Source organism: Musa acuminata, chromosome BXJ2-9, assembly GCF_036884655.1.
Source record: "Musa acuminata AAA Group cultivar baxijiao chromosome BXJ2-9, Cavendish_Baxijiao_AAA, whole genome shotgun sequence".
Taxonomy (NCBI): domain Eukaryota; kingdom Viridiplantae; phylum Streptophyta; class Magnoliopsida; order Zingiberales; family Musaceae; genus Musa; species Musa acuminata.
In genome coordinates this window covers 47,623,405-47,639,137 of record NC_088346.1, presented here as the reverse complement: position 1 = coordinate 47,639,137, position 15,733 = coordinate 47,623,405, and the positions used below count along the sequence as shown (strand labels likewise).

At 39.2% G+C, this 15,733-nt stretch overlaps 1 protein-coding gene across 1 annotated transcript; it reads left to right on the top strand.

Annotated features, from left to right (window-relative positions):
- Positions 1 to 2: 2 nt before the first annotated feature.
- Positions 3 to 14,713, top strand: LOC135623723 (chlorophyll a-b binding protein 7, chloroplastic-like). The gene is made up of 6 exons (XM_065126982.1): positions 3 to 176; positions 328 to 494; positions 1,270 to 1,416; positions 9,645 to 9,777; positions 12,554 to 12,646; positions 14,278 to 14,713. Exons 1-6 carry the CDS (start codon positions 51 to 53, stop codon positions 14,578 to 14,580), a joined length of 969 nt encoding a protein of 322 aa, XP_064983054.1. The 5' UTR covers positions 3 to 50; the 3' UTR covers positions 14,581 to 14,713.
- Positions 14,714 to 15,733: the final 1,020 nt, after the last annotated feature.

Genomic DNA, 15,733 nt, shown 5'->3' with positions numbered 1-15,733 from the left:
CTGTATTCATAGAACTTCCACCACCGTCTCCCGATAACAATTCTGCTGCTATGGCCATGCTCTTACCACGCCCTCTCTCTTCTCTCGCTCCCCGCGTTCCTCGCCACCCGCTTCCCTCGAGGCTTAATAGCCGGAGGAGGAAATCTGTTTCCGTCGTGCAAGCGTCGTGGCAAGAGGTTTTACTTCTCTCCTCTCTTTCTCTCTCTGTTCTGCTGCACTCTTCCCACCGATCGAGGGGATCCCTAACCCTCGCGGTGGTCGCGTCGCGCTCCGATCTCTTGACTTTCGAATTACAACAAGACAATTTCTCATCTCCAGTGGTTTCAGCTTGCAGGGGTCCTCATCTTCTCTGCGATCCCTTTCACCGCGGTGAAGGCCGTCGCCAATAGCTCCCTGGGAGAAAAGCTCCGTCGGCAACTCAGTGAAACCAAGAGGGACGCCGTGGAGAAGTCATTGAGGTTTAAAGCCCTCGCTCAAAAGGCCAGAGAAGCGAGGTATTTGACCATTTCTTGATTGGTTACAATGTGTTGGTGGCGACGGATTTGTACACAGCAATAAAAAAGAGCTCACCGCTGATTGCACATCTAAGATCTTCAAACCAGTTTTGCCATTCTCTTCTTTGGGGATAAGGAAAGTGGTATCAAAGTTTTGCCATTCTCTGTGGTCTTTTTTTTTGACATGAAAAATCATGTGAGTAGAATTATTTGTATTCATTTTTCCAAACGAAAAACTCTATTCAATTTATTTCTGTGCCCTTCTTGGATGCTATAATCTCCAATACCTCCCCCTCATGGTTGAGGCTATAGCAAACGAGGTACATTTGTAATTGAGAAATTCATCTGGATGTTGCTCCAAATGCCATATCTTGATTTGTCTTCAAGCTTCTTATTTGGAGCTTGTACAATTAATGCAATTAAAGTGCCAACCTTTTATATTATCTTTATGGTGTTGCGTGGACTTGATAATCCTTGAATATGGAGCCTATATTATTTATACAGCAAAAATCTTAAAAGTTGTACAAAGTAAATTGGAGCATAGCAGGATATACTTTGGGTGTGCATGGTTTCCTATTGTTTGTCTGTTTATATCTATTGAATTATGGTAAATTATCCTGGTCCAATATTATCCAGTTTTTTCTTTCAGTTGGCTTTGTAATTATACGAAGAAACCCATTAAATTTTACAGTTAAGCATTCACAGCTTTATCAAGCTTTTACACCAGGATATAAGAATGCCATCCCCTAATTAAAGATTTCAACTATTTTTTCAGTTCTTGGTATGGGCGTGAACGTCCTTGCTGGCTTGGTCCTATTCCATACAAGTACCCATCTTACCTTACAGGAGAGCTTCCTGGTGATTATGGCTTTGACGTTGCAGGTCTGGGCAAGGATCCTGTGGCTTTGCAGAAGTACTTTAAGTAGGTGAACTATGTATCACTCATCGAAAGACCATTGCCTTTCTTCATAGCTCACCTGGTGGCACAAAGATAATTTCTTATTTATCTCTCATATGAAAGAGAACAAGATCTTTTATTATTCCTGGTGATTATTACAGTAGCACATTTCTCTGTTAACTCTTTGATCTTTGTTTTCTTATTGATTTATGATTTGTTTATTTTTCTTGAATAGTCTTATACCATAAATACATATGATTTCACACTTAAACATTCAGCTTAATTTATAATTTCAGACTGGTTATCAACATCTGTAAGTGTAATTTTCATTAATGTCCCTGTGGAAGTTGTAATTTAGATGGATTCCTTCAAAACTTGAAATGTGACCCTTTATATGATAATATTTATGTAAGGCTAGAGTGAGGATATAGACATGAAGATCATGAGGATGTCTGGTAACTCAGCTGGTAAAGAATTTGACCTAGATAGCAAGGTCTTGGGATTGAATCCTGTCTTCACCACTTCTCTTTTTCTAAAAGCGAGAGCTCATTTCAAGGTTTTGAGTCCTAAATCCAGTAATAGAAGATAAATTAGTTCTACAAGATGCATTTCAGAAGAATGTGGTTGCATGATCTAGTTACTAAATATTGCACTTTGACAGTTTTGTTTAGTTAATTAAACATCAACTAAATGGAAACCTGTGTATGTATCTGGTGCATGAGCAAAAGCTCAATGATCCATTTTCTAAAAGGTAGAATAAAAAGTTGAAACAGAAGGGTATTTATCACAGGAAGAAGAAGTGAATTAGACAAATGGCTGGAGATGGATCTAATGTGGTCGGCAACCATGACATGGTGTCATCATGAGATTTGCTATATGCACAATTGGCACATGAACGTGTTGAATCAGGAATGAAATTGGAGGTCTAAATCTTTGATTAAAGGCTCTATAGTAAAAGAATATGGATGTGATTGAACTTATTCTTTGATATATAATTCATGAAAGAAAGGAAAATCTAATTAGCTTGAGTGAAATCAATTATCAAGAACATATAATATGATGGAGCTAATTTAAAATAAAGAAAAAAATATGAAAGAAGAGTACACGAATAGGACATGCTGAGATTTTAGTAAAAGGATAGAAGTAAAGGAAAAGGGAGTTTGCCCATTTGATTTTGCCTTTTCTTTTGAGTGGCATGATATGATGGATAGAAGGAACCGAGAGAAAATATTGGCCCGGGAAGCTTGTAACATGGGACATGTAGACTTGAAAAATCTCAAGCATTGATGAAAGATAATTAGAACAGGAATTCTAGATATTAGGGAGAATGAATTAAGAAGATGGCTTGAGAAATAAAAAATAAAATGGAGTTTGTGAATTGAAATTTATTATGCAAAATCCAAAGCAATTGAAATAACTTGCAAAATCCAAGCAATTTGACTCAGCTGAATGTACAGTTATGATTTGACATCATAGATTTTACCTGAATAGTCATGAATTTTGCTTGATGCAACCTATTGATAGAAAAGATATTATGTTGAAAGAGTTCAAGTAATAAAATGGTATAGTAAGTGCCAAATATTAATAGAAATAAAGATATTCTCTTCACATTGTAGAAAGTTGATACTCTAAGGACATGAAGATATATTAGACTTATATATTACTGTTTTTTTTTGGGAATGAAGAGGCATTATAACAATTGACATGATTTGGTGAAATAAAATATCTTTGTGATTGAGAAGTGATGTTGCACTTTTTTTGTTGACTTCTCATGAATTATGGAAATGTGATGAGATGGCCTTGTAGTTATTCTAGTAATTGTTGATGAAATTACAATGTATTAAACATCTTGTTTGAAAAGTTTTAATCATTACGTTGGCAAGATTTGAAGCTGTAGAAGTGAAGAGGCCAGTTTGTAGGAATTTATATGGTTCTGATTTAATTCTAACCATTCTTATGGAATTGAAAAATAATTCAAATAATGATGGTTGTATTTTATGGTTTATATAATTCCTTAAAAGAGCTGGAGTTACCAAAAGTTAATTGACAGCTGGATGTGTATAAAGGTGAGTCATAGTTACTCGTAGAAATCTTGCTTAGTAGTTATGATTAAAAAGTATAGTATTTGGTACAACTAAAATATGCACTTCAGTTAGAGTTGTAGAACAGACTGCTAAGATTCAAATCTAAATGGAAATTAGTTGCAACTATTTGCATTAACTAGGTGGGAATTGAAGACATATCATTCTTGATTATCATGATTGAAGACAAAGAACTTTAGTTGTATGTAATCTTTGGTATAACTAAAATTTGACCATAGTTATGAGTTGTATAACAAAATACTAAGAGCCAAATGTGAGTGGAAATAAATCACAAATTATTTATCATGTATAGATGATAAATAAATATACACCATATTTACGTTGCATTTGGTAATACATTTGTATTCGTAATTGTGCATTTGGAGCAAGGTCTGCCGTATCGAAGCGTACCGCCCGGTAACGCTACAGTGCTACAGTATTATACCCTGATGTACCGCCCTGTCACGGACAAATTTCTAAACAAGGTGTTTGATGTAATGCTTATATCTGTCCGTGTCTATTGGCATGTTCATGCCTTGTACAACATGTAAAGGGGCGGCCGAAGGCTTAATAGTCCCATTTTAGTTGGGTTGGTGGCCTCTTTAGGCTTGTAAATAAAGGTTGTGTCATGTGGACACGTGCGAGAGCTTTTCGGTCTATAATGGACCATTTTACCCTTTGTTGTGCCACTGTTCAGAGCTTGTAAAGTCTGTTTGTAATTTGCTTTGTCTATGAAGTGTTTTTCGGACATGTTTGCTTGTGGATCCCGTTTGAGGCGTTCTCTTTAACCCGTTCTCTCTTTTGTTGGTCCTAAGGGACAATGGGAGGCTTCGGGGAGGCTGACCTTTGCGGACGGACGCGCAAGGGTGCCGCACGACTTAGGCAAAACCAGCTAAGTCCGTGTCATATGGTATCAGAGCGGGACAAGCACTCATAGAAACACTTGACATGCAAACGTGGGGGACCTAGCGGGGCTACGTTGAGGGCAGTCAGCACATGCGCGACCGTTTGAGGGAAAACGAGCATGGAGATGTAGGGAAAAGAGTCGCTCAGAGGAGCGGGCATCTGAGATTGGCATTCAGAGGAATGGCCAACCCTTCGCGCAAGAGGCACCACGAGAACAGGCAAGCTTGGAAGAATCTGGAGCGCACAAAGGTTGGGATGGCTGAGTTTGAGCTACGGCTCAACGTTGACAACTTTACTTGATGGTGCTCAAAGCAAGCGAGGCGCTTGGCAAAAGGACGAGACCATGCAAAGTGGAATGAGTTGCTCAGCGACCGAAAGAGTTGTGCAAAGCTCACAGAGGTGAGGGGAATTGCTAACTCGAAGAATTCGGTACTCATGCATGGGCTTGTATGCGGACGATGGATTGTTCGTGGCCATCCCAAGGCGACCGAGACTCGGCGCCATGGAGCATTGAAACTTTCTCTTCGGCATGCGAAGGATACGTCCGGAGGAGGCTGAAGTGTGCAACGAGTTCAGCATGTTGCTAGGCCTGGAGGGGTGCAGCGGTGGCTGTATTGACGTGGAGGCGCAATCTAGCAAGTGCGTTTGCAAGAGGCAGAACAATGCACAGTTTGTTCAGCAGATCGGAGTAGTCCAAGGGGATGGTGGTCTCCGAAACGAAGAGAGATGTTGCTCCAACGGGACAGTTATCCAGGAGGGATAAGTCTCGGCTCTCCAGAGGGAGAATCATGTGAGACGGACTTCACATGTTGAGGAGTACCTCACAAACAACAACTCCACGAAGCTCAATGGACCGAGCAAGCAGCGAGGAGTTGTCACATGATCTCGCTCGAGAGAATGCATGGGTGGATGCATTGCGAGATCAAGTGGGGGAGCGACCTGAAGCAACTTAAATGAAGGCACACTTAGAGTCGATATGGAGATCGGACTCAAGGGAGGGCTGACCCGTGGAATGGTGGGCGTGAGGGCCACCATCAACTCAATGCAAAAAAAAAAAAAAAAAAAAACGAGGAGCGGAGCAACTTGGGGGTAACTTGGCGAAGTACTCAAGCCGCTTGAAGGGAGCCAGCATAGAAGTTGGAACATGGAGCAGAGGCACGGTGCTTTCCTTAGACAGAGGTCAAGGACATGAACTCTTGCAAAGGCAAGAGTAAGATCATGTTGTTCCATGGGTCCTTCATTCTGACGGAGCAGACTCATCTTGCATGGTGCCAAAGACGAAGGGAGCTTCGGGGCACATGCACCTTATCTCGGAGGAGCATTTGATGGAGGAACTAAGGCGACTCAATTTGCGGAGGCGAAGTTGAGTTCAGAAGGCCTTAGCACGGGGCAAGAGGATGCAGAGGCGGGTACTCTTGAAGAATATGCCACAGTGTTGCCATTCGAGTTGCTATGAAGGAAGCGGTGCGCAGCGGAGATTGTGCTGGTAGGGGCAGAGGCCCAGGATCCAGGCAATGGTGCACAATTTACAGCGAAGTCGGTGGACTTCGGGAGCTTCTAGGCGACGGACTGTCCTAGAGTGGTGCTTCATCTAGGTGTGACCCAAGAGTGGGTGGATGAAGGTCGATTGCCAAAGGAGCGAACAAAATCGAAGGTGGAGGAGACCCTGCGATGTATTGGCAGAGGCCACACATGGAGGGTTCACAATTCGAGTTTATTCCACAAGGATCAGAATGCAATGGAGATGTCACCAGGAGGCGACATGGTGCAGCGGATCGTGGTGGGACAGTTCGTGGCAATGCGATACACACGACAGAGTCCCGTGAGGGATGAGATCATATGGAGGTATGATCGGGAGCTACTGGGAGCTCCGCTTTGGTGAACAACACGACGGCAAGAAGGGCTATGGATTCAAGGAGTGAAGGCCATGGTACCGCAAAGGCGGGTCTTCCCGGCGTGCACCGAATTTTGCATCGGATGAAAACCTTGGTCATCAGCATATGGGGGCTGTGTTCCACCAAGGGAAAAGTTCGAATGCAAGTACCAGTGAGTTCCATGGGAGGGACTTGATCATACAGAAGTATGATCGAAGCAGCTGGAGAGTTGGACTGCTCCAGAGCTCATATTCGCTTAAGGGAGCCCGACAAGTCAGAGGACAAGGTCGAGTAAGCGAACGTTGCTACCAAGGAAGCTAAGGAGAACAGAATCGGTGCTAACTCTACAACGTGATGGCAGAGGCCATGCTTGGGAGTTGCAGTCTGTCTTTCCATCGACCAAACGGACTGCTTGGAGAACACAGTGGTGTTGAAGCAGGGGGTCGAAAGGGGCGAGGAAGCGACGACGAGTCCAGAGGGACTTAGCTACCTAAAATCAAGCATCAGTCAGAATGAAGGTGGACTCAGAGGAGTGCCACAGAGACATTTCTACTGATCATGCAGAAAAGGGATACAGAGGCGAGGCGACGGATAGCAGGGCCATGGGCATGCCAGCGCCATGGTACCGCAGAGGCGGGACTTCCGCGCAAGTCATTGATCCCTTGCTCTCACGGAGGGAGAGCGCTTGGTCGTGAAAGGGGCCGAGGAGGTGGAGCATGCAGAGGCAATCTCCAAGTACCGAGACAAGGCTGAAGGGTAGAGGCCAAGAAACTTCGTAAGACCGGTGTCAACAAGTTTCTCATCAAGATAGCCGTAAGTGAAGGACTTCGGGTCATGCAAGAGTGCACGACCAAGGAACGAAGCAGGCAGTACGCGGTGCTGTACCTTTGCTACTCAGTGGAGTAGGCGGCAGGGTTGATGGAGAAGACGGTACAATCCCAAAGGCGACCTCATCTATCAGAGAATTACTCCAAGTTGGGGTGAAAACTTCCCGCATTCCAGAAGTTCGATGGCATTGAGAAGGTGAATCACAGTAGCCAACTCAACGCAAGGAGTGCAAACACTTCAAGTGCTTCAGAAGTGTGAGCAAAGAGCAGGCGAAGGCCAGTAACCAGCTCGATGCATGAAGTACAACCTCGAGGAGGCGGGCGAAGTCAAGTAACCTTTGCCTTCTCAACTCTTAAGAGAATGGGCGAAACCGAGTACCCCAGTTCTCTTATCTATCCAGCAGAGGAGCTCTGCACAAGTTCAAAGACCCTTCGAAGATAATGGAAGACAATAGTTGTCAAATCCTCACCAACGGTGATCAGTGCTACTGAGAGTAGATTGTCCGCTTCATTTCCCAACGAAATGCCAATCAAAAGCGGAAGTGATGCGAACCTACTTGGATGTGACAACTAACTGAAAGAAGAGTCAATGAGCAGATTTTGTGGAGGAAGGACCCAAAACTTCAGAAGTTTGTGAGGCGATGCTCGTTAAAGCTCCAACAAGCATCCACCCAGTTCAAGCAGCATGTGGAAATTTTGAGAAACTGGCGCAGTAAGAATGGTCTTTTCCTTCATTTGGTGGATCCGCAGGAATCAATGAGGATCAATACAACTCAGCCAACCCCACACCAGAGTCAGAGTCATTGGCGAGTTGAAGCAGCATGGCGGATCAAAGGTTCGACTACTCAGAAACAGCAGCGGAGAGCAGCTGGGAACCAGGAGGCGCATTGCAGCTGGAGCAGAAGATTGAAGACTCAGCAACGGCGAAGAGTTGCAGTGTTCACAAAGGCTTCGACGAGGACGTCGAAGGGATAAGTGGGGGAGAATGTCACGGACAAATTTCTAAACAAGGTGTTTGATGTAATGCTTATATCTGTCCATGTCTATTGGCATGTTCATGCCTTGTACAATATGTAAAGGGGCGGCCGAAGGCTTAATAGTCCCATTTTAGTTGGGTTGGTGGCCTCTTTAGGCTTGTAAATAAAGGTTGTGTCATGTGGACACGTGCGAGAGCTTTTCGGTCTATAATGGACCATTTTACCCTTTGTTGTGCCACTGTTCAGAGCTTGTAAAGTCTGTTTGTAATTTGCTTTGTCTATGAAGTGTTTTTCGGACATGTTTGCTTGTGGATCCCGTTTGAGGCGTTCTCTTTAACCCGTTCTCTCTTTTGTTGGTCCTAAGGGACAATGGGAGGCTTCGGGGAGGCTGACCTTTGCGGACGGACGCGCAAGGGTGCCGCACGACTTAGGCAAAACCAGCTAAGTCCGTGTCAGCCCGGTACACCGATACCGTACCGTACCGAGCTCAGGTCGAAATGCCGGTATGGTACGGTACAGCGAACTTTGATTTGGAAAATGGAGTTTGAGTGAATGTACAGTTGTGGAATACTTTTAAGTGTTTGATAAGCAGTAGATGAAAACTGTATTTTAAATCTGCATTGACATAAATGTTGTTTGGTAAGATTGTTTTTCAAAAGTCCATTGAATATTATGTGATAAATTTATCCTTCTAATATTTTTAATATTTATTGAAAGGTAAATACATATATTTTCATTTAAATAAATAAATAAATAATAAATGAATGTGTATAATCTTACAAAATTTTGTATGGCCTAGATATATAATAAATAAAAAATATAACCATATAAATGAATGCAAAATAATTTTTAAAAATAAATAAATAAAATTTTAGACTTATGAGAAAAGAGGCGATGACATAAATTGAGAGAATGGATGAGGAAATGAGGGTTATGATTTTTTGGGGTAATCTTATGACTTTGGATAATGTCATAGGGTACTTTGGGAATTTGAAAAGTTATATGGCTTTTCACAAATGCTGATATGCTAATACTATCCTAAGGTAACATCAATATTTGGGCATTTTTAATGCAGCATCTAGGCCAGATATGATCATAAAAAAGTTTACCAAGCACCAATTCACATTTGAAATGTGCATTGGGCTGTCAATGCACATTTCAAATGTATTCTCAAACACAACCTTAATAGTCATGATCAAAGGAAATGAGCTTTTGTTGGTTGCAGTTATAGCATGAATATTGAGAGGCAAATGAAATGGAAATAATGAGTCAATTTTATTTTCTCAGGTAATTGAAGAGACACCATGCAATGATTAAAGATGAAAATTTTAGGATATAATCCTTTTTAATTGGGATTTTAAAATTCATTTTGAGAGCTATGGTCAATCTGTATATATGGTAAGGAAAAAGAAATACTTTCAACATGAGAAGTCATATTGATATGACAGAGTTTTTATTAGTGTTCAGAATATAAATGCTAAACACTCATGTGATCGCATGGTTGCATGATTATTTTCTATGATTGTTGGTAAATGATGCCTTTCTTGAGGTTAAATGTTTCTTAACTTTAATATATGTACCATGCAGCTTCGAAATTTTGCATGCTCGTTGGGCGATGTTGGCATCTATTGGTGTAATAGTTCCTGAGTTGTTAGAAGAACTTGGTTTTGTTCATTTTGTTGAACCTGTGTGGTGGAAAGTTGGGTACGCAAAGCTTCAGGTGAGTGGTTTAGTGCAGCTCATAAATTTAAGCAAGTGATCTCAGTTAAAGATCAATATACTTGCTGTTGATAATCTGGTGTATGTGGTCTCTGTGCAAAACTTGGCCCATGATTTGTGTTGTTTTGCATAGCATACTAAAATCTCATACTAGCCATAACTAAACCCCAAAACATAGATGATCAAAGAGTTAAAACAAGCATTTACTGAACACTAGGCATTATGCTTGATAAAGCTTTCATTGAAAAATTGACATTGTGAATGTATAAAAAGAACATACAACACTGCAATGCAAAATCTCTGCATATGACTGCAGGTGCGAGAACATCACAAATTTAATGTGATCATTGTTGTCACTACAGTATGATGATAACACGAATATTATTCATTGTCTGTTATCAATATGACATTTATGTATTACAGAGGATTGGTGGTACTGTGAACCATAGTTATCCGTGGGTACATGTTGCATTTTGCATAGAATTATGGTGTATGTGGATTTTAATACATATGCTTAAGGACTAGTACAGATGTATAGAAGATACTTATTGAGTCTACTTGAGACCATGAAAATAACTACAGTCCCAGGCACACATCTTTGTTTTCTGCAGCACTTGATATCTACTTTCTGAACGCTAGGATTTTGAAGGAGGATGCAAGTTTGTTATATCATGATTTGACACTGTTCTAGAAATGGGATTCTCAAGTATCATCACAATGTCATGGTCATCTTGGTTTATAGTAGCCTGACCATGTACTACAATAACAGGATATGGCAATTAGGTTATGCTTAGTGTCTGCCATGGCACTAAAGACTCCATTTGGCAACATTGGCCCCTTTTTATTTGTTGGTTAATACTTTGCATGAGTTCTGGATGCCTTGCAATTTCAATCTCTTTATATACTATATCTTGGTCTTCCTTGTATTCACCATCATTGTTGAATGAATAGTTGCAACTACCAGAAAGTGGAAAGGGTTTCTCCATTGCTACTGCAGTAAACTAACTTGTCCATATTAAACACCATAACTTTTTCTACTTCACCTTGTTCCGTCTTTCTGTTTAACTTCCTACCTTAAATCCATGTGCTTAATTCCTCACCATTAGTTGTATTCTCTATGAGCATTCTGCAAATCATTGTACTATTGATTTTTGACTACGATGTTTTGGTGATGAACACAGCCAAAAATTTTGCTAAAGTGGCTTTTCACTGCAAGTTTGTTGTAGATGAAAGATGTTATTTATTGGTCTCACTTTCTGTTTTCTTTATTCTATCTTCTCTTACATTCAAATCTTTTAAGCTATATGTTGTTGTAAATTTGTAATATTCAGAATCTGAACTCATTGTTCTGCTATCATGCTTTGATTGTTTTAGTAACTATCTTTCTATTTTTTCGATTTTGTACCATATCCTTTGTTGAATTTGTGCAGCACACTCTCTCATGAATAATAGTTTATGTTAAGTGTGACTTCAAATTCATGATGCTTGTGATCGGCATGTTTTGAGTGTTGTCAATGGCTATGTGCTAACCATGTGCTGCTACAACATTAGTATGAGCGCATGGAGCTGATCCGCGTTGAAGCATAAGTGACAGGCCTCTTTTCTATTGTCTATGTCTCTCCTCTGATACCCCTGATTGTGTTTGGTGATAGGTGGCTAGTTCTAATTTTAGGTTACTGCCTTTATGTAGTGATTAGCCCTCGACTCCTTATCTATTCTTATCTCATTTGTTGTCTGCGAACAGATGCTGCATCCTGGTTACTTGTTGCCAATTTCTATGATTGCTCTTATTGTCTCTAAAGCATATTATGTTACTGTAACATTAGTGGTGTCTCCATCATCATTTGCCTTGACGCAAAGCATGAATAGCATCAAAGGATAAGTAGACTCTTAGACATGGTTTGGAAGATTTCATTTTTCTTTTTAAACTTGCCTTTTCTGGGCTTCCTATTCTTTGTTCTTGGTTACTCTAGTAGTGATGGTTAGTCTTTTCTCTATCAAAGACCTTAGCCTGAACTAAACTTTAAAATCTTATAACGGACACCACTCATCACCATCAGTTTTCTGTGCAGGTTTGAGTTGATTGAGATCCTTGAATGTCTACATTGATATCTTTGCTTTGTGATGACCACTCATTTAAATGATTATCATAGCTTCTTCATGGGACAACTATGTCAACTTGAAGAAACTAATGCTTCACAGAGCTCTCCATAATTGTTTCTTGCTTAAAGCTAGACCATGATATTGGTTCTCCATTGTGGCATATGCATCAAGAAAATAACATAAACTTCATCCTGTCTATCCCTAATGCAATAGCTCTCTCAATGCTATCTTCATATTGTAATGCATGTAGACCAATTTTTCTAGTCCCATATGTGACAATTGATTTCATAGAGAAGGGAAGAAGCATTGAGAAAATAACTCTTTTAGGTGGGAGGGTTGTATTTTTTGACCTTCCACTTAAGTTCTTATCTCACTAAATTATGAATTTTGAAAAGATATGACTTGACCTATCAATGTGATTGGGTTTATAGAATCTTTAATATATCTTCGAAAGATAATAATTTTTTATAGAATACTTGGATAACATTTGTTTGAGTCTCGAAAATAACATTTGTTTGCAAAGGTTCTGTATATTGATTGTAAGCTTTTTTTTCAGATTGGTACTCCTTTCAAATTTTTGTATCAGTTGATAACTCCTTTTTATATGTAATATTCAAGCATACTTCATCAAGTTCACAAAAATGTATTTCTTAAACACAATTTTTCACTTCCAGGGTGATACTCTTGACTACCTTGGTATTCCTGGACTTCATATAGTTGGCGGTCAAGGAGTCATCATTATAGCAATCTGTCAAGCTCTTCTAATGGTAGTAAGCATACACAACTTTTTCATTAAAGGCCCTAGAGTAAACTTGACAGAAATTATGGTGTTTATAAATTCCAATGTGAATTTTACTTGAGCTAAAATTATGAACTTCGCAAAAATATTATTTACGATTCAACTTTATAGTGCATTGGTGAGGAGCTTTGTTAGTCTGAGATAAGCTAGTTTTTGAATGGGAAATTGGTTAATGAAGAAAGCTTCTTCGTCTGTGGTGGAGCTGCCATCCTCATCAGTGGCAATGTTGCAACACCGACTCCCACTGCCTGCATCTTTCCATAACTTATACCCTAGACTTGAATACTGAACCCTTTGCAGTATGTCCTAAAGCTTATATTATTGACTAAACCTTATGTCCAAATCCCTAAATTTTAAATCACAAACCTTGTGAGCCATGCCATACCTTTTTGTACCTTAAATTGTAAATCCTGAAATTCACACCCTATACTCGATTGCCTAAACTGTAAAAATTATCAACTATATCTTATGTCTACTATTATACCAATCCAAAAAATGATTCATTTTGTAATCCAAATTTCAGGCTAGTGTTTGGAATCATTCTGTACTTAAGTTTTGCAATTACTAATTTGCTACTTATTTTAAGAACTCTTCGCTTGATGAATTTTGTGTTCATTAGATTAGCAATGAGGTCTGCCATACCGAAGCGTACCGCCCGTACGTATTGGTCCGATAGATTACCGGTACCGCTACAGTGCTACAGTACTATACTGTAGCACTGCTACAGTATAAAATATAAAATTGTTCGGTACACCCTGATGTACTGCCCGGTACACCGGTACCATACCATACCGAGCCCGGGTCGAAACGCCGGTACGGTACGATACGGCAAACCTTGTTTAGACCCTCCAGTGACAATGCTAAAACTTATGAAATGATGCTTTGGGAACGGAATGATTTACTAAAGTATCTAATACTGAAGGTCATAAGTTTATATAAAACCCATGACTCTATACTGTATTAAGTATTGTACAATGAATGAGGATTGGGTGCTGATATATATGGTACTAAAAAATTATTAATGTCCACATTAAACTGTTTTAGTCCATGCTTGTGGAGTAATGTGTTCCCTTCAGTACTTTATTATATTTTACACATTCTGTTTCTAAACATAATGTTGCTATTTCCTTAAACAAATCATTGTATTGGCACATGACACATGATTCTATACTATACATAATATAACACATGATTCTATACTATGATTATTAGCTACCCTGAATTGATTTTAAACAATGTGTAGGTGATGAAACATGCTTCAAGTGCATTATAATTTAGCTTATTATCAGGGCATTTTCTCTGCAAATATTACTGTTTAGTGTAAGGATCTCAACTTTATTTGAAATATATCTCTCACCACTATATTTTTTCACGTAGATAGATAGATTGGAATAAAGATATATGTTGTAAACTACATTGTCTAGTTATTTGGCAAATTAACTAATTGAAACATTGTTCTGAAATTTTAGCATTGTGTTTCTCCATACTGCCCCAGTTGTAAGATTTACAAATGTTCACATCTAAGACTGAACTGTTCACAATGGTGAAGTTTCAGATACTTTCAAGATGTATTATTTGTTATATGATTATTATTAATAGGTTGGACCAGAGTATGCTAGATATTGTGGGATAGAGGCCCTGGAGCCATTGGGTCTATACCTGCCTGGTGACATAAATTATCCAGGAGGCTTGCTTTTCGACCCTCTGGGACTTTCTGCAGACCCTGTTGCTTTTGAAGAACTCAAAGTAAAAGAAATAAAAAATGGCCGTTTGGCAATGGTGGCTTGGATAGGCTTCTATCTTCAAGCAGCCGTAACAGGTAAAGGTCCGATACAGAACCTTTTTGAACACGTAAGTGACCCCCTTCACAACAATGTGACGGCTTTCATCAAGTTAATGTGACAAGCCTCTTCCATCTTTCTTCTTGTCATGATAAGTTCTTCTAATTCAGTTACAAGGAAATGATGTAAATTTCAAATTATTTCTAGAATTTTGTAAATTCAAAGATATTCTAGCTGCATTTTGTATTGGTCTAGGGGCACCTACTAGTGTGTTTTTGTGCTTATGGCTTCTTATGTTTTTGCTTGGGGGAAATGATATTTTTGTATGACCGTAGTGGCTTCTTCCATCTTCCTCTTTGACATGGTGAGTTCTTGTAATTCAGTAACAAGGAAATGATGTAAATTTCAAAGAAATTTCTAAAATTTTGTAAATTTAAAGATATGCTAGCTGCATTTCTCTATTGGTCTAGACTCTTAGAGGCACCTAGTAGTGTGTTTTGGTACTTTTGGCTTGTTATATTACTGTCTTGCTTGAGGAGAATTCATTTTTTGTATAACCTTAGTGACATGCTTACCTAAATATTAGGTAATTAACCAGTTTTGTGTGGACAATTGTAAACTAAACAATGGATTGTGTCACGAAATTATGTTTATGAGAGTCTTGATGTTTATTGTTGGAAAGCATTTGGCTTCTTAAAAAGTTATATAAATGTTGACTGCAACAATGGTGAAGTTTACCTAAATCCATTCGACATTTCGGAGGACTTCCATGATGTTATGCTATGACAACCTAAAGCTGTGAAGCAGCTTTTATTTGTCTTCTGTTTCTTGTCATGCTCTACGCACCAAAACATAATAGTATGACTTTTGTTTAAAAGTGAATCAATGAAAAAAAAAAAAAATTTGTTTAGCTTTGATGTTCATTTTTCCATGAGTCAATTTTGTTGAATTGATTGTCCATGTTCATTAGATTCTAGAGTTTGAGATTTCTTGATTCCGTGTAAGTTCTTTCACCATCCTATTTTTCTTCAAAACAGTGTCTGTGCAACTTGTCTTCGTATCATATATAAAATTATGGAAAGACTAAATTTTGGAATTTTGTATTAGGGTGCAAAATGATGCAAACTTTTATATTTTGGGTAATTCTAACACTTAGATTTTCTTTTGGAATAAATGTCTATAAAACTTCTCTCGTGTCATATTGTAATGGAAAGAAAAAAAATTATATTTTTTTAACTCGTATGTAAAACGAGTAAACTTTTATATTTTGGGTA

What these genes read in the sequence shown, in the direction of transcription:
- LOC135623723 (XM_065126982.1), top strand. Translation starts at nt 51, where the DNA reads ATGGCCATGCTCTTACCACGCCCTCTCTCTTCTCTCGCTCCCCGCGTT. An exon ending in TGCAAGCGTCGTGGCAAGAG is followed by an intron (nt 177 to 327) that starts GTTTTACTTCTC and finishes CAGTGGTTTCAG; the next exon opens with CTTGCAGGGGTCCTCATCTT. An exon ending in CAAAAGGCCAGAGAAGCGAG is followed by an intron (nt 495 to 1,269) that starts GTATTTGACCAT and finishes CTATTTTTTCAG; the next exon opens with TTCTTGGTATGGGCGTGAAC.